The sequence below is a fragment of the Silurus aristotelis genome (genome assembly GCF_946808225.1).
Source record: "Silurus aristotelis genome assembly, chromosome: 9".
Taxonomy (NCBI): domain Eukaryota; kingdom Metazoa; phylum Chordata; class Actinopteri; order Siluriformes; family Siluridae; genus Silurus; species Silurus aristotelis.
In genome coordinates this window covers 21,392,013-21,417,714 of record NC_139582.1, presented here as the reverse complement: position 1 = coordinate 21,417,714, position 25,702 = coordinate 21,392,013, and the positions used below count along the sequence as shown (strand labels likewise).

The following is a 25,702-nucleotide window of genomic DNA, read 5'->3' as shown; positions in this document are numbered from 1 at the left end:
ATCATCCTTTATCATTTATCTAAAAAAAAGTTCGCCTCTAACAAAGAAATTTTAACAGTGAAGTCACCAAACAGGAAATAAGAGCAAATCTCAACAATGACTCGAGGCACCAGCAATGGAGAATCTTCAGTGGAACAACAACAACCCCGAAACATCTCACATCATTTGTCATTTGCTCCGTAAACTTTTTTTTTTTTTGCTAAACAGAATTTAGGCATAATGCCAACTCATGTCAACGCAAACATTTTCCATCCACCCTCTATGCACTTCTACAATTACGTTTCACCTCATTTGCCTGCTAGGTGGCATTATTATGAGGAAAACGATTTCAATAACATGGCAATAAATTTTTTATTAGTGTCTGCTCGAGAATCTTTGAATGACTATTGCTTTCATGACAAACTCTTCAACTATTTCAGTGTTTAAAACTCTTTATTTATTTAGTACTCATGGCTCAAGTTTCAAGTTCATTGCCATTTACACAGGTATGTTGCAGTACATCAACATGTTTTTCTCAGTCTGCTTTTGTCACAAAAGGTTTACAAAATATAGACAGTATATGACAAAATACACAAATAGATTTTCTGAATAATGCATTAATGCGATCCAGCTCGATTTCTTAATAAACGTTGCGAAGTCACACATTTCTTTCATTTCATATGTGTTCCAGATGTCATGGCACTTAAATAATCATGTTCATTATATTTAAAGAATGAAAGCCGTATAGACAAAACCAGTTATTGCATACAGCACAATGCAGAACAAAATGGTTTGTAATCTCACAATCAAAACACTTAAATTTACATTCTAATGCTGGTTCATTAGAATGTAATGAAACAGCATAAAGTAAAGTAGGAATACCGACAGTAAAAAATTAAAATGAGAAAGTTGAGACAAAAACATACCACAGCTCCTAACGACTATAATGTTCATCTAGACCTTCTGGCATTTTGCTCTGGATGATATAATGATATGTGATATGCTATGCTTCAATAGCAGAGTCTTAAATGTCACACTCTCTCATTATTAGTCTGGGTGCTGATCAGAATTTTTTATCTAACTTGGGCGAGCATAACATTATGGGCGAGTTCAGGTATCATTTATTCCAAGTTCCAAATTTAAAAAAAAAATTTGGAATTAGAATTTTTTTTCTACCAGTATTATTTTTTTGTATACATTTTGGATACACCTCTCTCAGACACACACATTCATATTTTCATAGACGCATTTTTGCTGTGAGGAGAATGATTTAATAGGATAATTAATACATTTAACCCTACCCTCAATCTCAGTAAACAAAATGGATCACTTACGCACTTCATGGCTTAAGAACACCTAGATAGGTCTTGTTTTTTTTATGAGATAAAACAATGTTTAGAATATTTTGGGCTTGGTATGGTTTTGATCGGTATTTTAAGATAAGGACTCGGATCAAAGTCGCAAGTCATGAAGGATAAGTGATGAACGTGTGTTCCGCCTTTCTGTTTTACCAGTTTTGACTGGTTATTATTATCGGGTTAATAGCAAAGAAAAATTCAAACAGACATTCAAGGCTTACATTTAATTGCAAATTAGATCAAGTGGGTGTGATAAGCCTTCATCAAAACAGGTTTGAGTAAACAGTGTCTCAGTCTCAACTATAATTCGGAGTCCTTTTTTTTTTTTCCTTTTTTCCTCGACTAGACTAAATGGACAAAAGTATTGGGAGAACTGTTTTTTCAGCCTTATGTGGTTTTTCCTCAAACTGCTAGCACAAAGTTTGAGGCACACAAAGAAAGTCTTTGGATTAGTAAAATTACATTTTCTCTTTACTTGACCTACGAGATCCAAACCTGTTTTGTTTTCTTAAATCACAAATCCATCTCAATGCTTAACTCAGCTCAGTAACTCAGTGGAATCAGCCTCTGTCGTGAATTGTCCCAACTGGAAAAGAACTACATTCAGAGGTAGGGCTTCAGGATGAATCCAGAAAGTCCAGAAATGAGAAAAAGACAGGATCACTGGTACCTTAAAAGCAGGTTTCACTCAACGAAGGGGACAGCCATTATTAGGTAGACTTCTTGTTACATATAAGTTCAAAACACTGTACAATGTGATCAGGGTGTAAAAGTAAGGACTCTGGCAAGACTAGCTAGGACAGCCAAACTAAAATGAAGACAAAAGGTAACACCGACACAAGGGATCTCTGGGATATAAGACGACCACCTTTAACACACCTGAGTGAACACTATATCCATGATCTCTCCAGAACTGTTCTTTTACTAATAATATATTCACAAAATGCTTGATTAAACAAATATGTTTTCAGCCTAGACTTATAGCCAGAGACTGTGTCCCAAACACTAATTGGAAGGCTTTTCCAGAAAAGTGGGATTTTCTAAGAGAAAGCTCCGCCCCTCTGCTGTACTTTTCACTTTACAAAAGAGCAAAAGATTGAGAAAATGCTGCTTAATAGTAATTATTGTAGCTCATTGTTGCAATAGTGTCCTGTTGGCACTGTACCACACCAACTGTCCTGTAGGCTCAATGCTGTGTTCATTTATCCGTCTCACTTTGGTATTAGCACTTGCTCTAGTGTGCTGAAAAATGTAAGAATCACAATAACGCTATGAAAGGACGACTTTATTTCCAAAAAAGAGATTGGGTTCCAGTTTTAGGTCGAAATGTTTCATGATGGAAAAAAGACGAACGCTGATATACATGAAATATTCACCTACACAGTCAAATTCTGTTAAGAAAACAGTCAAGCTTAAGACATCAGAGAAACTTTTCACAGTTTATAATCTTTTTACATTTTGTAAGTTTTTCCTATTACAAAACTGCATGTTACAGTTTGTTTGAAACTGATATAAAGGAAACGGACATTTGAAAAAAAACGGAGATTTGTCTTTACACTAGCTTTCATACACCATATTTAGCTCTTCAGTACTTCTTAATTCTGTGTTTTCCTAAAAATGTTAGCTTTAATTAATATAGTGGCTCATTAATCATGTAGTGTACCATTAACGAAATGCTGTATGCGTGGAAAGAATTTCCAGAATTTTTACAAATGCAAAAATATTTCCATTGTGCAATTTCTAGCAGGTGGGCATAAACATTATTTGTGACTAATTTTAATTCTGTGTTTAAAGAAAGGGAAAAAAAATTGGAATGGATTATTTTTAAATTTCCCATGCTGCATTTTGTATTATATGTAATAAGCACACAATAACATGGCCAGTTGTCTGCTGACCTACTTTGCAATTTTTTCCATGATGTTTTACACCTTCATCATGAAAATCATGGTGTTATACAAAACATACTAATACATAATTGCTTAAAGTATGCCCAATTAGAAGGTGAGTTTATGTTGGCGTAAATCCACCCACAACGTACGAATTCCACAGTCCAATCGGATGCTAGATTTGAGAGCCTAAAAATACATTCTGGCTTCATTGAAAAAATAATTTAGGGTTTTGATGGCTCTGGGAGCTTTCAATTCTAAGAACATCTCTGATGGGGAATACTCCGATAGCTGTAAAACTGACCACACAACATCATATAGGAGTCAGGAAATGATTCTAACTCTATTCATATTTCTCCCTAAATAAACACTTACAAACATCTGGTGTAGAAGTGTAGCTACGAAGGGTATTAGATTTGTTAGAAGAGTCCGATGACTTCGGCGGTCACTGGGTCCAGATCTATGTCGTAGAAACATGGGCGTGTTGGGAGGCCTGGTATAGTTGGCATCTGTATCAGAAAAGCACAAAAAGTGCAAATTTTATATATATATATATATATATATATATATATATATATATATATATATATATATATTATATATAATATGTGTATATTATATTATATATAATCTCAAAACTGTGGATTTTTTGTAATAATTTTCGAACAACTTTAGTTTATTTTTCAATTTTTGTTAAGCTGATTGAAAGAGTGAAGCTTTAAAAATAGATTTTATTATTTTTTGTTCTTTTAATGCAATGTCAGCATCATTGGATATTTTTAAGGCAGGATTAAAGTAGGTTAGGTGAGACATTTTAGTCGTTTTTATAACATTACAGCAACAGAATCTTAGAGTATTTCAACTCGGTCAACAAACAGCAGCTATATGAGGTCAGTCACTATCCCTGAATTTCAGGATTCTCCTTCTCCAGACTTCCAAATGCCACTTTCCTAAGTAGAAGTGATGCCATATGTTATTAATGGACTTTTAAAGCTCTTAACATGTGTATACTGGTCATTTACTGTTTTAAAGGAATGCTTTGGACAAAGAATGTTTTAATGGAAGTACTTCAACTGTACTTCATGTCTTCAGTAGACATACAGGAAGAAAAGACTGGGGGGGGGGATTATAACATTATATATTATAAGGTTTTAGTATACATTACAGGTAATATAATTAGAATGCATAATAACTAAGTGATATTAGAAACAAAGTTGTTTCACAATATTAACTGTAACTAAAACTGAGCATGTACATGAATAAATAAATATTAGAGTTAACAAACTGGTATTGAGTAAGAGGAATAAAACATTTAAGAAAATGTTGATACTCTATATTGACTGACAGGTGCAAAGGTAATTGAACAAGTATAGACTTGTTGGAATTATCATAATCATATAAGGAGTTTAATATCAGGTAAAAACAGAAATAGGAATTCTTGCTTAAGTTATTACAGTCAGTTTTCCTGAATGTATTTCTCTCCATTGTGCACGTGAAGGGAAAGTAAGTGGAAATGACAAAGGAGTGCTCACCGTGCCAACGAGCGGGTAGAGGAAGCCAGCGCCGACGCTCGCACGAATATCGCGAATAGGCAGGACAAAGCCAGTGGGCACACCCTTCTTTTCCGCATCGTGAGAAAGAGACAGATGCGTCTTTGCCATGCAGATGGGCAAATTGCCAAAACCCTACAAAGAAAAGAGGAGTGGTGAAAACGTTTAGAATCATAACATGTGTAACATGCATTTTATTGTACACGTGATCAAACAAATTTAGATCAATTAGTCGTACGATGGGTAAAATAGAGTAGAATCATGACATGCTTCCTTTAGCATTTTTGGCCAAAGGGGCCTTCACCCTTTCTGCTCCTGTCTGTCACATGGGCATGAATAGCTTTTCTTTTGCAGAGACGTTGACAAAATGGAGATGATTAAATTAAAAACGTCTACAGATTTCAGCAATTTCTGAGATAGGATTTATAGCGTTTACGGCTTGGGCAAGTTCAATCGACCAAACCATGTTGTGTTTGCCTGGATAGCAAGCAGGCAAAAATAATAGCAGCTAAACAAGTTTTGTAATATCATACAGCAGACATGTTTTGTTAGTCCAATGCAGCAATACAGACTAAAGATCTGACAAAGCTTTTAAATGCAGCACACTGTGTTTCGAGGGGTGTCTTGTGTTCCAAATGCTTTGAGGTTGTCTACAGCACTACTGTCTTGTGATAATCAACTGGCATTAAGTTAGCTATGAATAAAACGCATAGTCATGCATGCATACTCTAAACATTCCTGCCCAAACATAGACTTTGCAGATACAAGTTTGCTCGATTTAAAAAAAACAAAAAGAAAAAAAACTCCCCCCAAAAAAACAATGTGACCTTTATTTCCAGACACAAGTTTCAACACAAAGCTGTTCGATGTTTTTGGCTACACTGGTGGAATATAGTTTATGTTGCCGTGAGAGTGACCTCATATCACATCTTGATAGAACACACACACACACACACACACACACACACACACACACACACACACACACACACACACACACACACACACACACACACACACACACACACACACACACACACACACACACACACACAAACCTTACCCACTCTCCCACACCTACACAAACATTCAAATAATACTTTAGTCAAAAACAGTATATGACACTCTATGGACAAATCTTTTAAGGACACCTGATCATGTGTTTAGTCCTCAAAACAGTTGCCATAAAATTGAGAAAATAAGAATTTTCTGTCAATTATTTCATATTTAAGTCTTCAAAGGGTTAAAATGTAAAAAAAAAAAAACACACCATCTTACACCTTGTTATTACATCCCACTGAGTTTATAAATGACATTATGCCATCTTTTGGATCATGTTTATGTTTGAAGTATTCGGCAGAAGCCTATTATCCAGAGACACTTACAAAAGTGCTGTGGTGTCATGCACTTAAAATACTATCAATCAAAAAATATATAATAATATAGTTTCTTTCTCGAGAAGTCTTTCTGGACCTGACTTCCAAGTGCTTGCACAAGATGCAACCCTGATAAATGACACACACAAAAATAGCGAAGTGTCTTTTCAAATGATCCCACCATACAGACACTAATTTCTGTATGGTGGAATCATTTGAAAAGACACTTCGCTATTTTTGTGTGTGTCATTTATCACACACATTGGTAAACTAGAATTGTACATGTGACTACACTTATTAAAACAATACTTTTTCCAGAAACCAGGGCCTCTAACCCTGGTGATGAGGTAATATAGTTTTTTTTCTCAAGAAGACTTTCTGGACCTGACCTCCAAGTGCAAGCACAAGATGCAACCCTGATAAATGTCCTACTTGTTTAGTGTACAGCTCCACTTTATGCTGGGCTTCTGGCAGGAGCTCGACATCGTCAGCGCCGTAAATCTTTTGTGCGATTATTCTGATCTTATCGATGATGGGCAGCTGAGGAAATGCAATCCAGAAGCATTTTATACATATAATAGCATTCAAAAGATCAACAAAGTTATGAAGTATATACAGTACAGCCAAAGTGCTAAAATTGTAAATGATATTACCTCAGTGTCATAAAGGAAGCTGAAGTTGCTGGGTGCCTCAGAAGCTTTCTGCACGGCTTTGCCCAACTCCGTGGCTCCAGCGCCCCCATCTGCCCAGTGAGTGCAGGGCACTGAGTCAAACGCTCCTGCTTGTTTAGCTAACTCGCAGATCAGCTTTAGCTCAGCATCAGTGTCTGTCCTGAACACAAGCATGCAGCAAAAACGTTCACAAACTATCTCAGTTCCAATGTAAAGAATAACACACAGTAGGGCATACAGTTATTGGAAAATAGTCAACAACAAGAGTTAACTCCTGTCTTTTAGCAGCAAGCCCATAAGTGTTACTTCTTCTATACCACACAAATAATGATTACAACTTTTAGCCATCAAACGATAACATTTATAGTTACAGTTATATTGTGCAACATATTTAATTTCATTTGACGTTGATAGAAAAAAAAAAAAAGCAGCCTGCCAATTTATCAAGAAACTACACATGTCTCAATGCTGAGAGCTTTCAATCAAATATTCTTCAAAGTTAGACCATGACCACCGACTGCACAAAGCACACAAAGACACTGGAGACTCATTCTAAGATTGTTGCATAAACATCTCACAGAAAGCATTAATAGCTTAAAATCGTCATTGCTGTATTTATATAATTGTGAATTTATTATAATTGTTACAATTCATTTATTACTAGCCTAGATGTACCTTATGTAGTAGGTCTCCTTTACAAGGCCTTGTATAAAGTATTACTCTATTTTACAACTTTAAATTAAGAAAAAACAATCCTGCACCTGCACAATCCAGCACCTGCTGACCAATCAGAATTGAAAACCTAAATTAAATTGATTATATTTATTGCCATTACATCACTTACTTGAAAGCATTGACTGCTACAACAACTGGCACACCAAAGTGCTTGGCGTTCTCGATCTGCTTCCTGAGGTTGCTGCAGCCTTTCTCCACCAGCTCCAAGTTCTAGATCACCACCATATGAATAGGTCATAGTTACATTTCTATAAATGTAAGTAAAACACTGCACAGATTTGTAAGGGATAATTCACAGCTAGGTGTGCTACATCACTACTAATAATCCTGATTCTGATAATAAAGCTTTGTGTTATTTCCTTTTGCCATTTTTATTATATTTCCCATTTAAAGGGTAGCCAAATTTATCTTGTGCTTCAGCCCATTTTTCAAAATCACCATATAAAATCATTGATTTAGCTCAGTATGGTCATTAGTGAATACTTATACTGGAAAATACTAGCTGTCTTACATTGTATGTGACTGTATGGTACTATAATTACAGCACAAAACATTTAAACAGTGATTAAACTAGCTTGAATGAGTCAGTTTGACCACCTTTCAGCCAATCAAAAGTAAGTATTCAGACAGACCATGACATCAATTTTTGTTTATACAGAATACCAATATAAAGGACATGCTGCTAATATTATATATGCACAAGCAGATTTGTCCTAGACAGAAAAACTAATCACCTCTTCAATGTATTCCTTAGGAAGAGGCATGCCAGCTGTGACCTGGAGGAAAAAAAATAAATACATTTTAAATACTTCAATTACTATAACATTGCAGTATTACTGTCACATGTTTAAATATGGGCAAAAGTGCATTTAAACAAAGACAATTTCAGTCACTTTTTTTTATAATTCAACATATTTATCACCAACATGTTCAGCATGTCACTTACTATTGACACAGACCCTAAATATTGAATCATTTTCAGGTTTCAACCAGTTTGTTGTTCCAAGGTCAGATTAAGCCCAAGAAAGGTCAAAAAAAAAAAAAAAAAAAGGAGAAGGGAGGGTCAAGAGCTGAACGCAGATTTAGGATATTACTCTGCTTCCTTGTCCTTTGTTTAAGTATGTTTGCAATTAAGTACATCAGAGATATAACACAATAGCATTATCTGTACGTGTGTCCTGTTAACGCTCGAGTACAAACTACTGGACAGCTGATTTCCTTACCTCCTAATCGTCAACTGTCTAGTATCTGCTGAGATGCTTTTCCGCTCACTACTGTTTTACATAATAATTTAAGGAGTTTAAATATTCTTCCTCACAGATCAAAAATGCCATTTCAATCCTGCTAATCCTGCACAAAACTGTCCCACAATTTAGTTGTTCGTTTGTTTTTTTGGCACCATTTTGTGCACAATTTAAAGACTGTTGTGTTTTAAAAAGTGCAGGAAAGCAGAAGTTCCTGAAATACTCAAACCAGCACTGGCACCAACAACCATGCCGCAATCAAAGTCAAAGAGATCAAACTTTCTCCCTATTCAGATGTTTGATGGGAACATTTACTTAAACTCTTGGCCTCCATCAACATGGTTTAATTTGTCAGATGATTTACAGATTGGAAAACTTCATAAACCCAGGTGCTCCTAATAAAATGGGCATTGAGTATAGATCATTTACAGTATTTAAAAAAAAAATAAAAATAAAAAATCAGCAAATCTGGTCCTTTCCTAAAAATTCAGAGAATTGTATTTTTTATTAGCTATTAATTAGTGCTCCGACTCACCTTAGGTCCACCCCCGTGCATCTTCAGCGCTCTTACAGTGGCCACCAGCACCACCACGTGAGGCCGTAGCCCAGAGTAACGACACTTAATGTTGAAAAACTTCTCCATGCCGATGTCAGCACCGAAGCCTGCCTCGGTTACTGCCAGAAAGAAACACCAAGCACAAAAGCAGATCAAAAATAAGCACGAGTGGTGCAGTGATGTATATTTTTTGTCTCCCACCAGGGAGACTGTATAAAGTCTGAACACTGCTAACGCTAAATTTGCTGTAATGTTTCTAGAACAACACTACCATTCAAACTTTTAATCATCTTTGCAAGAGCTTTTTCAAAAGCTTGATTTGTCATACCAACAAACCCTTCAGGCCCAACAAGCTTCAGAGCAATTTTATCAGCCAGGATGGAGGAGTTCCCATGAGCGATGTTGGCGAAAGGACCCGCATGAACAAACACAGGGTTACCCTGACAGATAGAAAGACAAAAAGCTTCTTTTATGACAAAGAAAAGCACCCGAATGTACTGAATGTGTATTCTCAGATCTCTACTTTGCATTTAGAATTAAAAAAAAGGAAGTTTCAAACACTAATATTTTTTATAACGACTCAGAAATGCAATTATATAAATATATCATACCTCTAGGGTCTGCATAAGGTTGGGCTTGATGGCATCTCTCATTAGCACAGTCAATGCACCACACACTCCCTGAAAACAGATTGAGAGAAGACTGAAGGCTGGACTAATCATAAATTGATTTTATAGCGATTGGAAATTTATTTGCAGTTTGTTCAGGTTCACTCAGCTATAAAGCACCAACTAGCCAACTTAAACCTATTACAACCTCTTTGTGTGCATACTATATTCTCCTAGTAACATCTGTGGTGAAAAGGTCAAATTTGTGCTTTCAACAAAAAGACAGAAAGTCCTTGGTTAACTTCACAGTGAGCTATTGTGCTCTTTCATCGTATATGAATGTGTTAATGGCTGATGTCTACAGTCTGAGTAGTGTTTAAATGTGAGGTGACCGAGAGCTGCTGTTAATTCAAGTCACCAATTCCACATCAATTTATATTCATTCAGAAGCTTCATTTGACAATTGCATTATGCTGGAATCCTGTTATTTATAGGGATAGAGCAGATTTTTTTTGCATAGTCAGTATAAAACAAAGAATCCACAAGAAACCAAGAGCGTAAAAAAGAAAAAATTATTTGCACCACTGATTAACATGTGAACCAAATGGAGCATGTTGTGTTTATACAAAAAAATTATTATTTTTTTTTTTAGAAAATTTATTTTGCTAGTTGTTCCACAGCTTACCGTATTTTCCGGACTATAAGCCGCTACTTTTTCCCCCACGCTTTGAACCCCGCGGCTTAAAAAATGAAGCGGCTAATTTATGGATTTTTCCTGGGTTTTTCCCGGTTTCACAAGCTTCAAGCCAAAAAACTGTGCCCTATAACATTAGACCAATGAAACGCTTTATATTAAATCAGTTGCGCTCCCACTGAATCGGGCCGTACCACATCATAAATATGGATGATGTTCCTCTGACGTTTGACCTGCCGCTCACTCGGACTGTCTACAGAAAATGCGACAGATTCGTCACGCTGAAAACAACCGGGCATGAAAAAACGCACTTCACCTGTGTTCTGAGCTGCACGGCATCGGGAGAAAAGATTCACCGATGGTGATTTTTAAACGCACGACGATGCCAAAAGATAAACTCCTGAGAGAAATAGTTGTGAAAGGAAGGAGGAAGACAGTGAACAATGACTTTCTTGGTAGGCTACTGTTTAGATACAAGCCGTGTAACAGTGAAACTAATGAACTTTACACAGGCTTTAATGAAAAACAGTGTTTCATTAAAGCCTGTTTAAAGTTCATTAGTTTCAGTGTAGACTTATGGTCAAAATAAAAATCTTTGACAAATTCAGTGGGTGCGCCTTATATTTGGGTGCGCTTAATAGTCCGGAAACTACGGTAACTTGTCCACAGGGTAAAACTGATTTGTCCACTCTGTTTAACTTCGAAGCAACTGAGTGCAACAAATACATGCACACCTTAAACTATTTGAAGCTATGCTCACACATGCAGCAGTTTAACATCTGTAATTCACCAGACACTGTACTATAAAGGCAACAGTATTCACTTAGACTTTTAGAATTGGGTAAGGTAACTAGCATTTGACAAATCAGGTATCAGATCTTATGTTCTCTACTGTCTTGAAACCCATAGCTAGTCGGATCACGTGAACTCTACCATCTTCTATTGGCATGTGAATCAATTTCACTCCTCTGTCTTGGTAGTCCAATCACATGCACTCTTCTGTCTTGCCTCACATTGGAATTCGACTCATGTGCACGCTAATATCTTCACTTCCATTTAAAATCAGATCAGATGCACTTTATTATCTACATTCCCAATTGAAGATGCATAACATGCATTCTACCGCCTTCTTCTCTACTGAAAGGCAGCTCGCATGCTCGATAGTGTCTGGACTCTCATTGGTAGGCGAATCACACGAGTTCTACAGTCTTCCCTCCCATAGGTAGTCCCTGCACCAAATCGCTCCATCTCTGCCTAACGTTAGACTTTTCTCAACACTGTCCAATCTCTGAACACTTAAGTAGTCAAAACATAGGTCCTGACCTCCGCTGCATTGCTTTTTAATAATAGATTAGAATTTCTGGACATAATATACACACGGGATGTCCTCCAACATACACACAAACTCCAGCAAAGACATTCAAAGAAAATCCAGCCACAGCACAAGAGATTGCTGAATGTAGATTTAACATCATTCAAAAAAATCTGTATCACTGACCAGGTCTTCGGTGGTGATGGGATCGCCACTGCGACTGGTTGCTACCACCATTTTTGCCAGCCTCTGCCTCATGTCCTCCAGACTACTGGTGAGAGCCAAAACAGCCATGATCTCACTGGCCACTGTGATGTCAAATTGAGCCTTAAAAAAAAAAAAAAAAAAAAGCACACATTTCCAGCTCATGAGCAGGCACTTGTAATAATTACATTTCAATACTATACACAATGGCGTTTATAATATTAGTGCATTCAGAATGCTTACTGTTCTGGTATGGCCCTTTTCAGTGGGGCTCTGGCCGATGGTAATTTGACGGAGGAATCGATCATTTGTGTCCAACACTACATTTTGTAAGGAAATAACACTTTTTATCAGGATGCAAACCAGTGCATTTCAGCATGAGTGGAAAGGAATCACAGCAGTCAATTCACCTCTTTGCCAGGTGATCGATTCAGGGTCAATGTCCAGCCTGGCGAAGCGAGTTATCTCCTCCTCAGTCAGTGCAGACGGATCGGTTTTCTCAATACCCAGTTTCTGCAGTAACAAAACACACAATCACTATATTCACTGGCGAAATAATAAATGTTGAACAAATAACGCTAATGTTTTATTCAAAACATTACACTGATCAAAAGTTTGGAAAAAAATGACAACAATGCAAGGCAGTCTTTAAAACGTGATAAACAAATATTCATACCTTCAGCCGGTTGATCTGCACAGGAGAAAACGTTCTCTGGCCTCCACTTGGTGGCACCAGGCGGTTAAAAAGTGCCTGAAGGGATCATGAGCACAAAAGAGAGCTTGCAAGTTTATATATTCGCTAATTATATTATTACATCAGGGACGCACGATATGTCAATTGAATTAACAGTTGAAATTGTACAACCCAGTGGTGTGTATGAGTGTTTATCTTTATACAGTAATTCCCCGTTAAACAGATGCCACCACATAAATGCTTTTTTTTTTTAGTTTAAGCCATAAATCATCCTCCCACTTTAAACACACACAGAATACATTTGCAAGAATATAGTGAGATGAATTTTGTGCAAATTCGTAGAAATACAGTGTATCACATTTAGTGAGTACATGTACTGTACAGTGTACAGTTCTGCAGTAGCGTAGCCTATGTGTAGTTTCTCTGCTTGTTTATTGGTTGAAGTGTCGTATGACGTCAAAAAAAAGAGGCTGCGTTAAAGATACACGTCACTGAATTCTTTACTTTCTGTGCTGTATTAACATTTTACTTCATTTTATAATTAATAAATTATATTTTTATTGCTAAAAAAAAATGTTGGTCTATCGTGCTGCCCGTGAGAGACCGGGGGAATCTGACAAACTGATTAGTTATGTGGCAAATGCAATTCCGCGATTAACCGGGGGCGTGAGAATGGAACCGCGGTAAAGAGGGGGGACTACTGTACATGGCATGTGGATATTAAAGGCAATAAATACAAACTAGATATAAAAAGTTCGCTAGTAAACTGTAATTTAATAAAAACACGTGTAAAATACTTACCAGTGTAAAGCGTATTAAAATGACAAAAGAAAAATCAAACCTAATTGCAATAATGCTAATAATCTTAGTCTTAAACAACATCAGAGTAAACTGTAGGTTGACATAGTTTATCAGGATATTAAGATGGTCATATTGCCCAGCTTTACACAACACTAATGCTTTTAAAAAGTGCCTGATGAATTCTTTACCTTATCAGACTGAGTGGCTTCATGAAACATGCGAGCATCGATGGCAGCAGCCACCAGGTTATTTGCAGCAGTAATGGCATGGATATCACCAGTGAGATGAAGATTAAACTACAACCAAATACAAACAAAATACAGTAAATTAATCTGTATGCATTCAGAATTCTCAAGTCTAATTGGTCAGGGTTTTATTTAATTTTTTTAATCCGTAATGATGATATAGACACATAATTCGAATGGACGGTTTAGTATTAATTTACTACCACCACGTTACTATTTCTGGAACAACTATGGCTGATTAGTCACATAACCCGAGGCTAATAATAAAGAGTATCATTTGTGTATTTTAAACATTTCAATTGACACAGAATGTTTGTGGTATAAGAAAAAATTAACCTTCAGGATTTGTTTTTTTATTTAAGAAACAGTTAAGAACAGCTTTTCATTTCACGTTTTCGGAAACAACTTTTCAATTAGCCAGATAGCTGCCAGATTACCTCTTCCATAGGAATAACCTGAGAATAGCCCCCTCCAGCTGCACCACCTAGTAAGAAAACATGTTTACATTCATGGTCAGTGAATGTGGTCAGAGACATGCTCACCAAATCATGCGAGTCGATCACGTGACTTACCTTTGATGCCGAACGTGGGGCCTTGAGATGGCTGGCGCACGCAGGCGAATACGTTGCACTTGAGGTGGGCACCGAGAGCCTGCACTAACCCTATTGTCGTGGTGCTTTTTCCCTCACCGAGTGGTGTAGGAGTGATACTTCAAAAACAAAAGGCCCGAAACATACTCCATATAAGTCCACATTTTGACCTCTTATGCACAGCACTGGAATAGAGCTACAGTCCGAAATCTTTTCATTTAAACAAATACCCGGATCATTTTGGACACAAAAACGTGTCAAAATGTTCCTTTTGGACATTGATCAATAAAGACAAATGTTAGGTGAACTGTAAAAGATTTCTTACCCGGTAACAACCACGTATTTGCCATCAACCTGGGACTTCAATCGATCAATAATTTCCAGTTGAACTTTGGCTTTGGTCTTGCCATAGAGCTCGACTTCATCCGAGAGAAGCCCGATCTCTCTGGCCAGACGGTCAATGGGCTTTGGTGTACCCGAGCGAGAGATAACAATATCACTGTAACAGAGAGCGGCAAAATAAAGCAAAACTCTCAGTGTTGAGATGCCAGATAGTTACAGTTGGTGTAAATGGTTATCTAGACCACACAGGAATACATTTATAACTTGTTTAAGCTTGTATGTTTTTTGCCATTAGCAACTGATGCTATAAAATAAGTGGCCGAGAGGCACTACACAGATTCATAAAGTTTTTTTCCCCCTATTATTCCCTCTGTACCCATGCATATTGCATGCATCATGATGTTTACCTCAACCTGTAAACTGTTATATGACTCATTCATTTGAACTGTCGCTTGAGGTATTGATATTCATCTCACCCTTGAACCTTTAACCGCTAGGGAGCAGAAAACATGCCAACCTTCATAAAATGCACACGCATCAGACTCCTTCCATAAATATTAAATGAATGGTCAAAGAATCACGTTATCAATGATCAGCCATTTTTTTTTTCACTAGAAGATTTAATGTTGTGCCCAGAAAAAAAAAAAAAACATTTGCGTTAATATGATTCTGCGTTCAGAAAACAAACTAATGCTGCTATCTGAAGCATGCTGTTAAAGTAAATCAATACCTTTCAACCAATTAGATTTCAAAATTCGACATGAAACATACATTTAAAAAAAAAGAAAGAAAGAAAAAAAGGAAATAATCTGACCTGGGAACGGGCCTCTGCAAGTTGAGCTTTGTGTAAGTGATGTTCCATTTGCCTGGTTCATGTGCTTGAAGGAAGCGCTTGGCACTTAGCACAGTATTCTAATGAAGGAGAAAAATAATAATAAATACAGCTCAGAAAAAGATAACATTCTTTTTGCTATAGAATACGCAAACAGAATGCATCACAAATACCTGCATGAGCATGGCAACAGTCATGGGTCCGACTCCACCTGGGACAGGCGTGATGAAGGCTGCTTGCTCCTTAGCAGTGGCAAAGTGGACGTCACCGACGACCCGCTTTCCGCTCGGCCTGGTGCTGTCTGTTAGAAGATTTAAAAAAAACATCTTTAGAGATTACATTTTCAACAATTTTTGTCAAAGTAAATAAAACCGTAATTGCTCTAGTCTCTTTCCTAGCCTTGTGACCATGTGCTGACTGAGTCACATGAGGTCAGCCACAATATTGTCAGAACGGTTGCTGATAAAGCAATGCAACAATAAATACTATTTTTCCCACTTCCTCATACTGAAGATTACACATTTATGACATGATTGACAATGATAAGAACTGATATTCCTCCTATTGAGAAACATCAGGGACTCCTAAAAATTGTGCCACCCGAGAAGCCAAATTTGCATGTATTCAAAGAAAGCAGGAAATGGCCCTCCCGGTACCAGATGGTTAAGATGCAATAAAGGACCTCATAACCACAAACAAAGGTATTGGGTCACCTGGTCGTAAGTACGGTATGTGATTTTTGAGCACTGCATTCCACATTTAGTCCCAATTTGCTCTTATAGTTCCCTCCACTCTTCTGGGAAGATGTTCCACTAGATTTTGGAGTGTGCTTAAGGAAATTTGTGCTCATCAGCTACAAGGGTGTTACGAAAGGCAGGTACTGATGTAGGTGAGGTGAGGAGGCCTGGGGTGCAGTCAGCGTTCCAATTCATCCCAAAGGTGTTTAATAGGGATGAGATCAGAACTCTATAGCAGACCACTCAAGATCCTCTCCAAAGCATGTAAACCAGATCTTCAATGAGCTCACTTTGTGCACAGGGGCATTGCCATGCTGGAACAGGTGTTTCCAAGTTGAAGTGAATGATAACTTATTATATTTTATTATATCTAAAGATGTCCTGTATGACTGAATGCCTCCAGCTTTGTGGTAACAGTTTGGAGAAGAACCACATATAGCAGGAAAGGTCATTTGACCCAATACTTTTGGAAATGTAGTGTATTTCTCCCTCCACACACCTGGAACATGGTTAATACCGCAGTCAATGACTACAGCACCCTTCTTTACCCACTCGCCCTTCACCATCTCTGGTTTCCCAATGCCAGTCACCAAGATGTCAGCCTTTCCCACCTGTGGGGAAAAATGGTGCATATTTTAGTAATCCATCATCTCTGCATTTAGAACAATGCTAATTACGCTTGTGGGATAGAACATATTATCGACACGTTACTACACTGCCAGAGAGAGACATCATATCGTAGTGCAGTTTTGTACACGTGTCATGTTTGGAAGTTTACCTCAGCTGCCAGGTCAGCAGTTTTTGAGTGGCAGGTTGTAACAGTGGCATGATTCCAGAGCAGGAGGTCATGCATTGGGGCTCCCACAATCTTACTGCGGCCAATCACAACAGCCCTTTTTCCTGCTACAGATACGCCTGTGGAAAAGCTTTGCATTAACTAACTATATCAAACTACACTTTCCAATTAAACCACTGCAAACAAGACAAAGAATTTCTTTAAACAATATGGCAGTGACGTCTAGCCTTGTTTATCAAACCGGATTCAAGTTTATTGTGAACATTCACATGAGCATTTGCCCAATAAATGTGACAGAAATGAAGACAGATTTAGTTTGGGAGAGGAAAAAAGTACTTTTTATTTGTTTATGACTTTACTAATAAATTGATTGAATTGCATTCGTATTTCAATTGAACACAAATATTTAAGGGTAAATTTTGTCAAATCCATTATTTTCATGGCTTCAAAAAAACCCCCCAAAAAAAACAAACGAATAAAATTTGCTTTTCAATTAGGAAAAATGAAATAGAATCCCACAGAAGGAGGCTAGAGATAGGGGTCTCTGATAGGGATGCGCTGCAGTGGATGAGCTGCATTATTAGATTTCGCACTAAGCAGACGTTCGTTTACTATTTAGCTGTCATGAGCATTGTCATTAATAGAAAGGGTGAATAAAATATTTTAACGTACGCGTGTGTCTATAAAGAAAATCATTGTTATTTAAAAAAAAAAAAAAAAAATACAAAAAAATATATATATTTTTCCATTCTTGGCATGGCCTATGAAAAAATGTATACACAATACAAAAGAGTGTTTAATAAAGCTTGTTTTATCAGTTATTAAAGCAGAAGCCCACACACCTACCTGTCTGTTTAATAAGCTCCATACAGCCATTGGGAGTGCAGGGAATGAAACAGTCCCCAAGGTCACCTCGAGCCAGTTTTCCTGCATTAATGCTGGTCAAACTATAAAAATTTTTTTTCAAAAATGTCATTAAAATAAAAACAGATCTCTACACTCTCTGGACAAACATATTGGGACACCTGCCTGTTCCACCCTCCCTAAGCCGTTTCCACAAAGTTGAAGGTAAACTAAAGTTAGCATAAAATTTTCTATTCACTTGAACCAAGAGACCCAAACCTGTTCCAGCATGACAATGTCCCTGTGTACAAAGCCAGCTCAATGAAGATATGCTTTAGAGTGGAAGATATTGAGAAGCCTGATATAGTGCTCTAACCTCAACCCTATTAAACATCTTTCAGATTAAATGGAACACTAACTACACCACAGACCACCTCATCTGACAACCTGACTGTCTCCTAAATCTCCAAAATCTAGTGGAGCATCATCCAAGAGGAGTGGAGGTTATTACAGCGAACTAGGAACTAAATGTGGAATGGGATGTTCAAAACAGCCTATATAAATCTTCAGATATCCACAAACATTTGTCTATATGGTTTTTGAAAGAATGTTTTAATCCTGTTATGCGGTAGACAGCAAAGCTAAAGGTAAGTCTCTTCATTTACCCATCTACATCCTTCTCTGGAGCCACAGCGTTGGTGACCTTCTCAGTGTTAATGGGATGAACAGAGTCCAAAGGCAGCTGCACTATGAGCCCATGCACACTGCAATTCTCATTGACCTCCGTGATGCTCTTCAGGACCTAGGCACACGTGGAATTGTTTTAAGAGAAAATTTAACAATACTTTGATATGCATTAATTCAAAATAACTGGGTTTTAATAAATAAAAATACTAATTATGTGAAGGGGGTTGCAACAACTAATCGATAAATTCGATAATGAAATTCGTCGTCAACGAATGCTGTTATAGATTATTCGGGCTGGTCAAGTTACGCTTTAGCATGACGGCCAGATTACACGGTCACTTGGAAATGGCGGAGAGTTCAGGGTCAACCGGCAGTAAGAAAAGAAAACACACTGGTGTCACGCACGAAGACGAAACATTAGAACCGTAAGCAAAAACTGTATAATCCTCATCGTGTGAAAATGGTGCAGTTTAATGAAGTGTTATTGTGTAAATTGTAACTTCGAGTCAGTCACTGGATCTGTTCTGTCGTGACTCGCGAGCATCAGGTTGCGCAATCAGCTCGCTCGTGCCGTGGTGATGGATTCAATTAAAACAGCGCAAACAAACACTAAATATAAAACGGCAAATAAGAGCAGCAGTAAATGATTACGATAATCGTATCGTTCCGTTCTCTTTTTATAGCGTTTGTCTACAACAGGAATGTCCCCGTTTTCAAACGTGATTAACTGCAGCTTTACTACGCTCAAATGCTAGTTTTCAATGTTTGTATATTTAATATTTGCATATACAATTTAATTATTATACACAATTAAATCAATGATATTGCAGATGCTTATATCTTCACAACTAAACAAAATACCTTCTGTTTTTAAAGCATGCCACCTGCAATCATCATTACAAACAATACAAATGTTGATTTACACAATTTACACCATGCATACTTAAATGCTTTTTCTTCTTCTTTTACAGAAAGAAACAATCCAGCATGAGTGAATTTGTTTGAAGGAGAAATGTGCTCCTCAACAAGCAGCCAATATAAGCTTTAAAATGTCACAATTTAAAATAGTTAAACTCAATATCTGGCTTTTGGAGTTAAACTTTTATACATAAATACCCTAAATGAGGGTCCTATAGAGTTATAATAAGGAAAACAGCTTATTTAAATGATTAGTTTTTATCTGATTACTCGATAAACCTGGAATAAATAAATAAATAAATAAATAAAAACAATAATAATCGTTTGATTAATCGATTGTCAAAATAATCATCAGTTGCAGCCCTAATTAGGTGCAAATAATATTTAAAATATTCCCAGCTACTAATAAGAAGGAGTTTTTAAGTTGCACCTCTTTTGTTTTCCGATTCTGTTTTACGCATAATAACCAAGAACGGACACAATATATGTTTCTCTCACCTCTTCTTCAGTAGCAGTCTGTGGAAGCCTCAGGTGTTTAGCATTGATTCCAATCTAAAAGTACATTCAAACAAAAAACAAACCGGAAATTTTTTTTTTTTATTGGTAAAGGACGAGACTAATATCCTAAACAGCCTGTTAAACTATATAATAGTCAGCAGGAAAAATGTATGTAGTTTGTTCTTCACCTCAGCGGCTGCTTTCAGCTTCATGCTGATGTACAGGTTGGAGTCGTCTCTATTTCCGACCTGCAAGATAGATATAATGTAACGATCTGTGTTTGTGAAGAGCTGCTTTACAAATGCACAGGCAATCTCAAGCACACCACATAGAGCACCTTGTGCCACATCATAGAATATTCCCCTACAGATGGAAAGACAAACCAACCAATAGACCACTTGATTCAGCACAAAAGTAATTTATTAGGAATTCAACAAAACAAGACTATACTGCTGATACAAGAGAAGACATAATTAATTAAAGTTGTAATGCAGTGATGATGGATGGTGGTAGATATCAACATTTCCATTATATTAGCTCTTTTTTTTTTTTACAAATATAACCATTAAAACTACTACAAACCCAATTCCAAAAAGTTGGGACACTGTACAAATTGGGAATAAAAACGGAATGAAATAATGTGGAAGTTTCATATTTCAATATTTAATTCAAAATACTACATAGATGACATTTCAAATGTTTAAACTGAGAAAATGTATCATTTTAAGGGAAAAATAAGTTGATTTTAAATTTCATAGCAAACACGTCTCAAAAAAGTTGGGACAAGGCCATGTTTACCACTGTGTGGCATCCCCTCTTCTGCAAACGTCTAGGGATTTCCTTAAGTTTAGGAATAGGAATGTTGTCCCATTTTTGTCTAATACAGGCTTCTAGTTGCTCAACTGTCTTGGGTCTTCTTTGTCGCATCTTCCTCTTTATGATGCGCCAAATCTTTTCTATAGGTGAAAGATCTGGACTGCAGGCTGGCCATTTCAGTACCCGGATCCTTCTTCTACGCAGCCATGATGTTGTAATTGATGCAGTATGTGGTCTGGCATTGTCATGTTGGAAAATGCAATGTCTTCCCTGAAAGAAACGACGTCTGAATGGGAGCATATGTTGCTCTAGAACTTGGATATACCTTTCAGCATCGATGGTGCCTTTCCAGATGTGCAAGCTGCCCATGCCACACGCACTCACGCAACCCCATACCATCAGAGACGCAGGCTTCTGAACTGAGCGCTGATAACAACTTGGGTTGTCCTTATCCTCTTTAGTCCGGATGACATGGCGTCCCAGTTTTCCAAAAAGAACTTCAAATTTTGATTCGTCTGACCACAGAACAGTTTTCCACTTTGCCACAGTCCATTTTAAATAAGCCTTGGCCCAGAGAAAACACCTGCGCTTCTGGATCATGTTTAGATATGGCTTCTTTTTTGACCTATAGAGTTTTAGCCATCAACGGCGACTGGCATCTTGACTTTTGAGAGACATTTGTAAATTATTGCATTCCTTTTTTTTATTCACAATTTGTACAGTGTCCCAACTTTTTGGGAATCTAGTTTGTATTAATAAAAATAAAAAAATTCATTTGTGAAATATGAGCAATTTGTAAATGAATCTATATGTACAAAAAAATTATTGTTGACTTGAAGCAATCAACTAAAATACTAAAAGTTCAACACAATGTTTAAATGAGGACACCAATATCATATAAAGATCATATAATATATAATATAAAATATCATATTGCTATGACATGCAGGTGTCTTAAGTTCAATAGAACACAAACTTATTCTCACTCACCTGTAACACCACCAGGCCTGGTCTAAAGTTTGGGTCTAGAGCCTTCATTTCTTCCACCTCCTTTTTCAGCCTCTCTCTCACCTGACTGTAATGGGAGGAAAAAAATCAACAATTTATTCTAAGAAATTTTAGAAATCAGTTTTGAAAAATGTGAGCTTTTCATAAATGAGGTCTGCCATTTCTGTCATGATTGTCGTTTGTGTCCAGTTTTCAAGTAACGTTTCATGCTGAACAGCGTTCAAATTATTCTTCATAATTAGGATGTCATCTACAATGACCGCCGATATTTATTTCGGTCAAGTTTTACTTTAATACATTCCTATATTACCCACAATGCTATATGGATACCTGCTTATGTAAGAATTAGGCCTTGCTTCATGTCTACCCAAAGAGATTTGTGTAATACTTGTATCTACTCTTCCCCTCATCATACAGACATCAATCAGAGTAACTGTTTTAAGTGCTGACCCGTGTGATCCGATCCAAAAGACAAACTTCTGCAGCTCAAATTGCTGAAGAAGTTAATGCTATATAAATGCAACACAATATTAGGTGGGTGGGCATAATGCCTGAGCAGTGTATGTCTGGGTTAAAGATCTGCGGCACAGCTCTGGATGCTCTACTACATTGAGTTGTTTAGTAAACCTCTTGCCTTTTTATAAGACTGCAACTGAATTCTTATGCATGTTTAAATCTGAGAGAGAGAGAGAGAGAGAGAGAGAGAGAGAGAGAGAGAGAGAGAGAGAAAGAGAGAGAGAAATGAGAAATTTTCTGTTGATTTATAGTTGTTACAGTTCAATTATGAGTAGGTTTGGCACATCTAAGAGACAATCAAAAACGGTGTAAAACCGTATACTAAACAATAGCTTCAGTGAGCTCAATGTAGAGCCGTGCATTCAGAAGAAACTGGGATCCCAAAGAACCCAGATATTCTGAATATGTTAATTGTTGTGTCTTTTGCTGCTTTCTTGACCAAGTCACTTACAAAAACAGATCTTATCTCATTAAATCCTGGTTAAGTGAAAACTACTAACTTTATCATTGCATACGTGAAACCAGGTGTCTAGAAATTGTGCAACGAAGAACAGACGTTTTGATAAACATATGACTGAATCAGACAAAGTCCGGTGCTCGTGATGTATTTACGATAAATGACCAGTAATTCATTTTCAGGAAATAGTTTATCCTAACCAGACGCAGTGTGGATAAAATTACTCGGATTTTATTATATAACAGGAAACAGAAGAAAAGAGAATAAAACAGAAGTCGGAAATTTCTTTGCAGGCAGGAACGCATTAGGATTCAAAAATCAATCCTGTAACACACACACACACACACACACACACACACACACACACACACTAGATTATTGGACATTTTTCTTATTTTAATTCTATTTCTAACATAGCCTTGTATTATATGACAACAAATAGAACACTGGTTCTGTCTTTATCTCTCAGTGACAAAAAAAATAGACATGCACAAAGGTCAGTGTGCAGGCCAAATGATTACATCATGCCTCTAAATTCCAGGACTGAGCTCATTATGGTCATCAGATAGTCAATGATTTAAAAAAAAAAAAAAGTAAAGAAGGTGAGAGCATTAGTGGTAGAAACTGTAGAAAATGTATCTGTGTAAAGCTGCTTTGAGACAGGGTTCATGGTTAAAAGATAGGTCAGTGGTAGCCATTGTAATTTCTAAATCAATCATGAAGTTTTGTCCCAGAAAGATTTCAGCCTTGTGATAAATCTGAATGCTGAAAACAAGCTCCACAATCTTATCTCTTATTTCTTATCGATGCATCATCTCAGATTGATTGAAATTATATGATATACATCAATAAAACCACTATCATACAGGAATCGACTGCATTGCAGATTTTACTACAGTTACAATGCACAATTTAAATAAAGCCTTCATTCACTTCATTTGAAATCTTATGCACACCTGCAGCATTTCACTAAAAAAATCATAGCGCATAGAAAACTTGATGTAAAACAAGACTACATCAGAGTTGCACGTGCTTCATTAAAAACAAAGCACTTCCTCATTCCTAACTCCCCCCACGTAAGTGCACGTCTTCGAAAGGTCCATCGGCACCACGTCTACCTGAAAAAACGTGATCCCTCGAAAATAAATCACGTGCACGTCAAAAACGCTCCCTATTTACCGCTGCAGGTTTCATGCGCGTAACGTAAAGAAAATGCATGAAAAACTCACGCTGAGACCTCTTTTCCGCTGATAATTTGGGCCGACATGGTGGATTTCTCTTCTGCAAAAGATGAAGTTGAATGCCCTGAAACTTTTCCTGAAGTTCACCGAGCTGAACGCAAACCCACGCGCTGAAAACGTGCACACGGAATTTCCGCTGATCGACCTGTGCGCAAACAGCCTTCGTGAATGGCCGTGAGTTCTGACGTAACTGGTGTAGGCGTAACTAATTGAACCAATCAGGCTGGCTTTTCTGAACCAACATATAATGTCCATGTTACAGTTATACACCACACAACTACACACAACACTTGGGCAAAGTTAGGAAAATGAAAGCTATAACACAAATGGAAGACTTTATACATAATCAATCCTTATTAAATAAGATATGCATTTGTCTTGTTGAAAATTAATAGGATCATTACTCAGTATTCACTGTTTATTATCTAAAATTTGCTGTTAATACAGTTGTTTCCTCAGCATAGCAATGGAAACCAACATGGTGTTTAATAAATAATTGTATCCAGTTTTAGCACATAAACTTAAGAGCAGTGGCTGTCATGACTTATTCACTTTATTCCAGCCGCAGGTCTTTTACCCCTTTGTAAATGTGGAATTTTTATTAATCACTGAGTAGGTACCAAGAAATGAACTCCAAAATGACTAAATATAAAAGGAAAGAAAGTAAGTGATGAAGGTCATGCCAATGAAGGTACGCTACAGTATGAGTGATTCAGATACAGCTACTACATCAGGTGTTTGAGGCATTTAGGGCTACACTGAGACTTTCAGATAGAATCTCTTTTCCAGTGAAAACACAGAAATAAACCCAGACATAATGTGTGTGTTAATGGAACCCACTAACTGCAGACATAGCAGTGTGAGCACAGTATAATGACTTTCAAAATCTGCCGTGCATCAGCCAAAATGTGAGAATAGGAGCATATAGTTTTTGGCCCCATATTGAGATTGGTACATAATAGATTTTTTTTTAAAGATGGATACAATTGACAAATTGTAAATAAAATCAAAATGCAACAATTTGCAAATGTAATCAATATGTATTTACTCACATAGAGAACATATTTAATGTTTAAACTGTACACATTTTAAGGAAGAAAAGGGTCATTTTGAATTAAATGACTATAACGTCTGAAAAAAAGCTGGGATGGGAGGAACAAAAGGCTGGAAATGAAAGTGTTACTAAGAAGAAGCAGCTGGAGGAACATTTTCCAACTAATTAGGTTATTTAAAAACAGGTCAGTAACATGACCGGGTATTAAAAGTGTATCTTAGCAAGGAAGATACTCTTACCTTAGTCCTTAGCTCTGTGTTCTGTTATGTAGCTCAATGTTGTTTAAAGTAGCATCAGGTTTCTGGTGAAACTTTGTCTCATTTTACTGTGTGTACATTGTACTGTGCATCAGCTATATATAATTAGAATGACATTAAAAGCTTTCTGACTTGAATCGCCTTGAAAAGAGTCTCAGCTTCAACAATTTGCAAAAAAAACAGTTATCACAGGTTAC

General features: G+C 37.0%; 1 protein-coding gene and 1 long non-coding RNA gene across 3 annotated transcripts in view; one reads left to right on the top strand and one right to left on the bottom strand.

The window, feature by feature from the left end:
- The window catches only part of LOC310731156, a 282,526-nt gene extending 279,505 nt beyond the window's left edge, over positions 1-3,021 (top strand). The window contains exon 2 of the long non-coding RNA XR_014535084.1: positions 2,075-3,021. This is a non-coding gene — a long non-coding RNA (uncharacterized lncRNA). The remainder of the gene's footprint in view (positions 1-2,074) is intronic.
- mthfd1b (methylenetetrahydrofolate dehydrogenase (NADP+ dependent) 1b) lies at positions 2,607-24,381 on the bottom strand. Of its 2 annotated transcripts, XM_083550438.1 has the most exons (27): positions 24,183-24,381; positions 21,963-22,047; positions 20,345-20,404; positions 20,157-20,210; positions 18,719-18,855; positions 18,057-18,157; positions 17,193-17,329; positions 16,914-17,025; positions 15,851-15,978; positions 15,660-15,757; positions 14,829-15,002; positions 14,486-14,622; positions 14,351-14,397; positions 13,857-13,964; positions 12,850-12,924; positions 12,584-12,686; positions 12,417-12,493; positions 12,156-12,296; positions 9,967-10,035; positions 9,684-9,795; positions 9,335-9,474; positions 8,290-8,331; positions 7,665-7,765; positions 6,803-6,980; positions 6,582-6,689; positions 4,756-4,908; positions 2,607-3,732 (listed from the first exon to the last, which is right to left on the bottom strand). In XM_083550438.1, exons 1-27 carry the CDS (start codon positions 24,218-24,220, stop codon positions 3,643-3,645), a joined length of 2,805 nt encoding a protein of 934 aa, XP_083406564.1. In that variant the 5' UTR covers positions 24,221-24,381; the 3' UTR covers positions 2,607-3,642. The 2 variants fall into 2 exon arrangements, with proteins under 2 accessions (XP_083406564.1, XP_083406565.1); XM_083550439.1 differs by lacking the exons at positions 12,417-12,493; positions 12,584-12,686; positions 12,850-12,924; ... (12 more) ...; positions 21,963-22,047; positions 24,183-24,381 and having other exon boundaries at positions 9,967-10,643; positions 11,311-12,296.
- Positions 24,382-25,702: the final 1,321 nt, after the last annotated feature.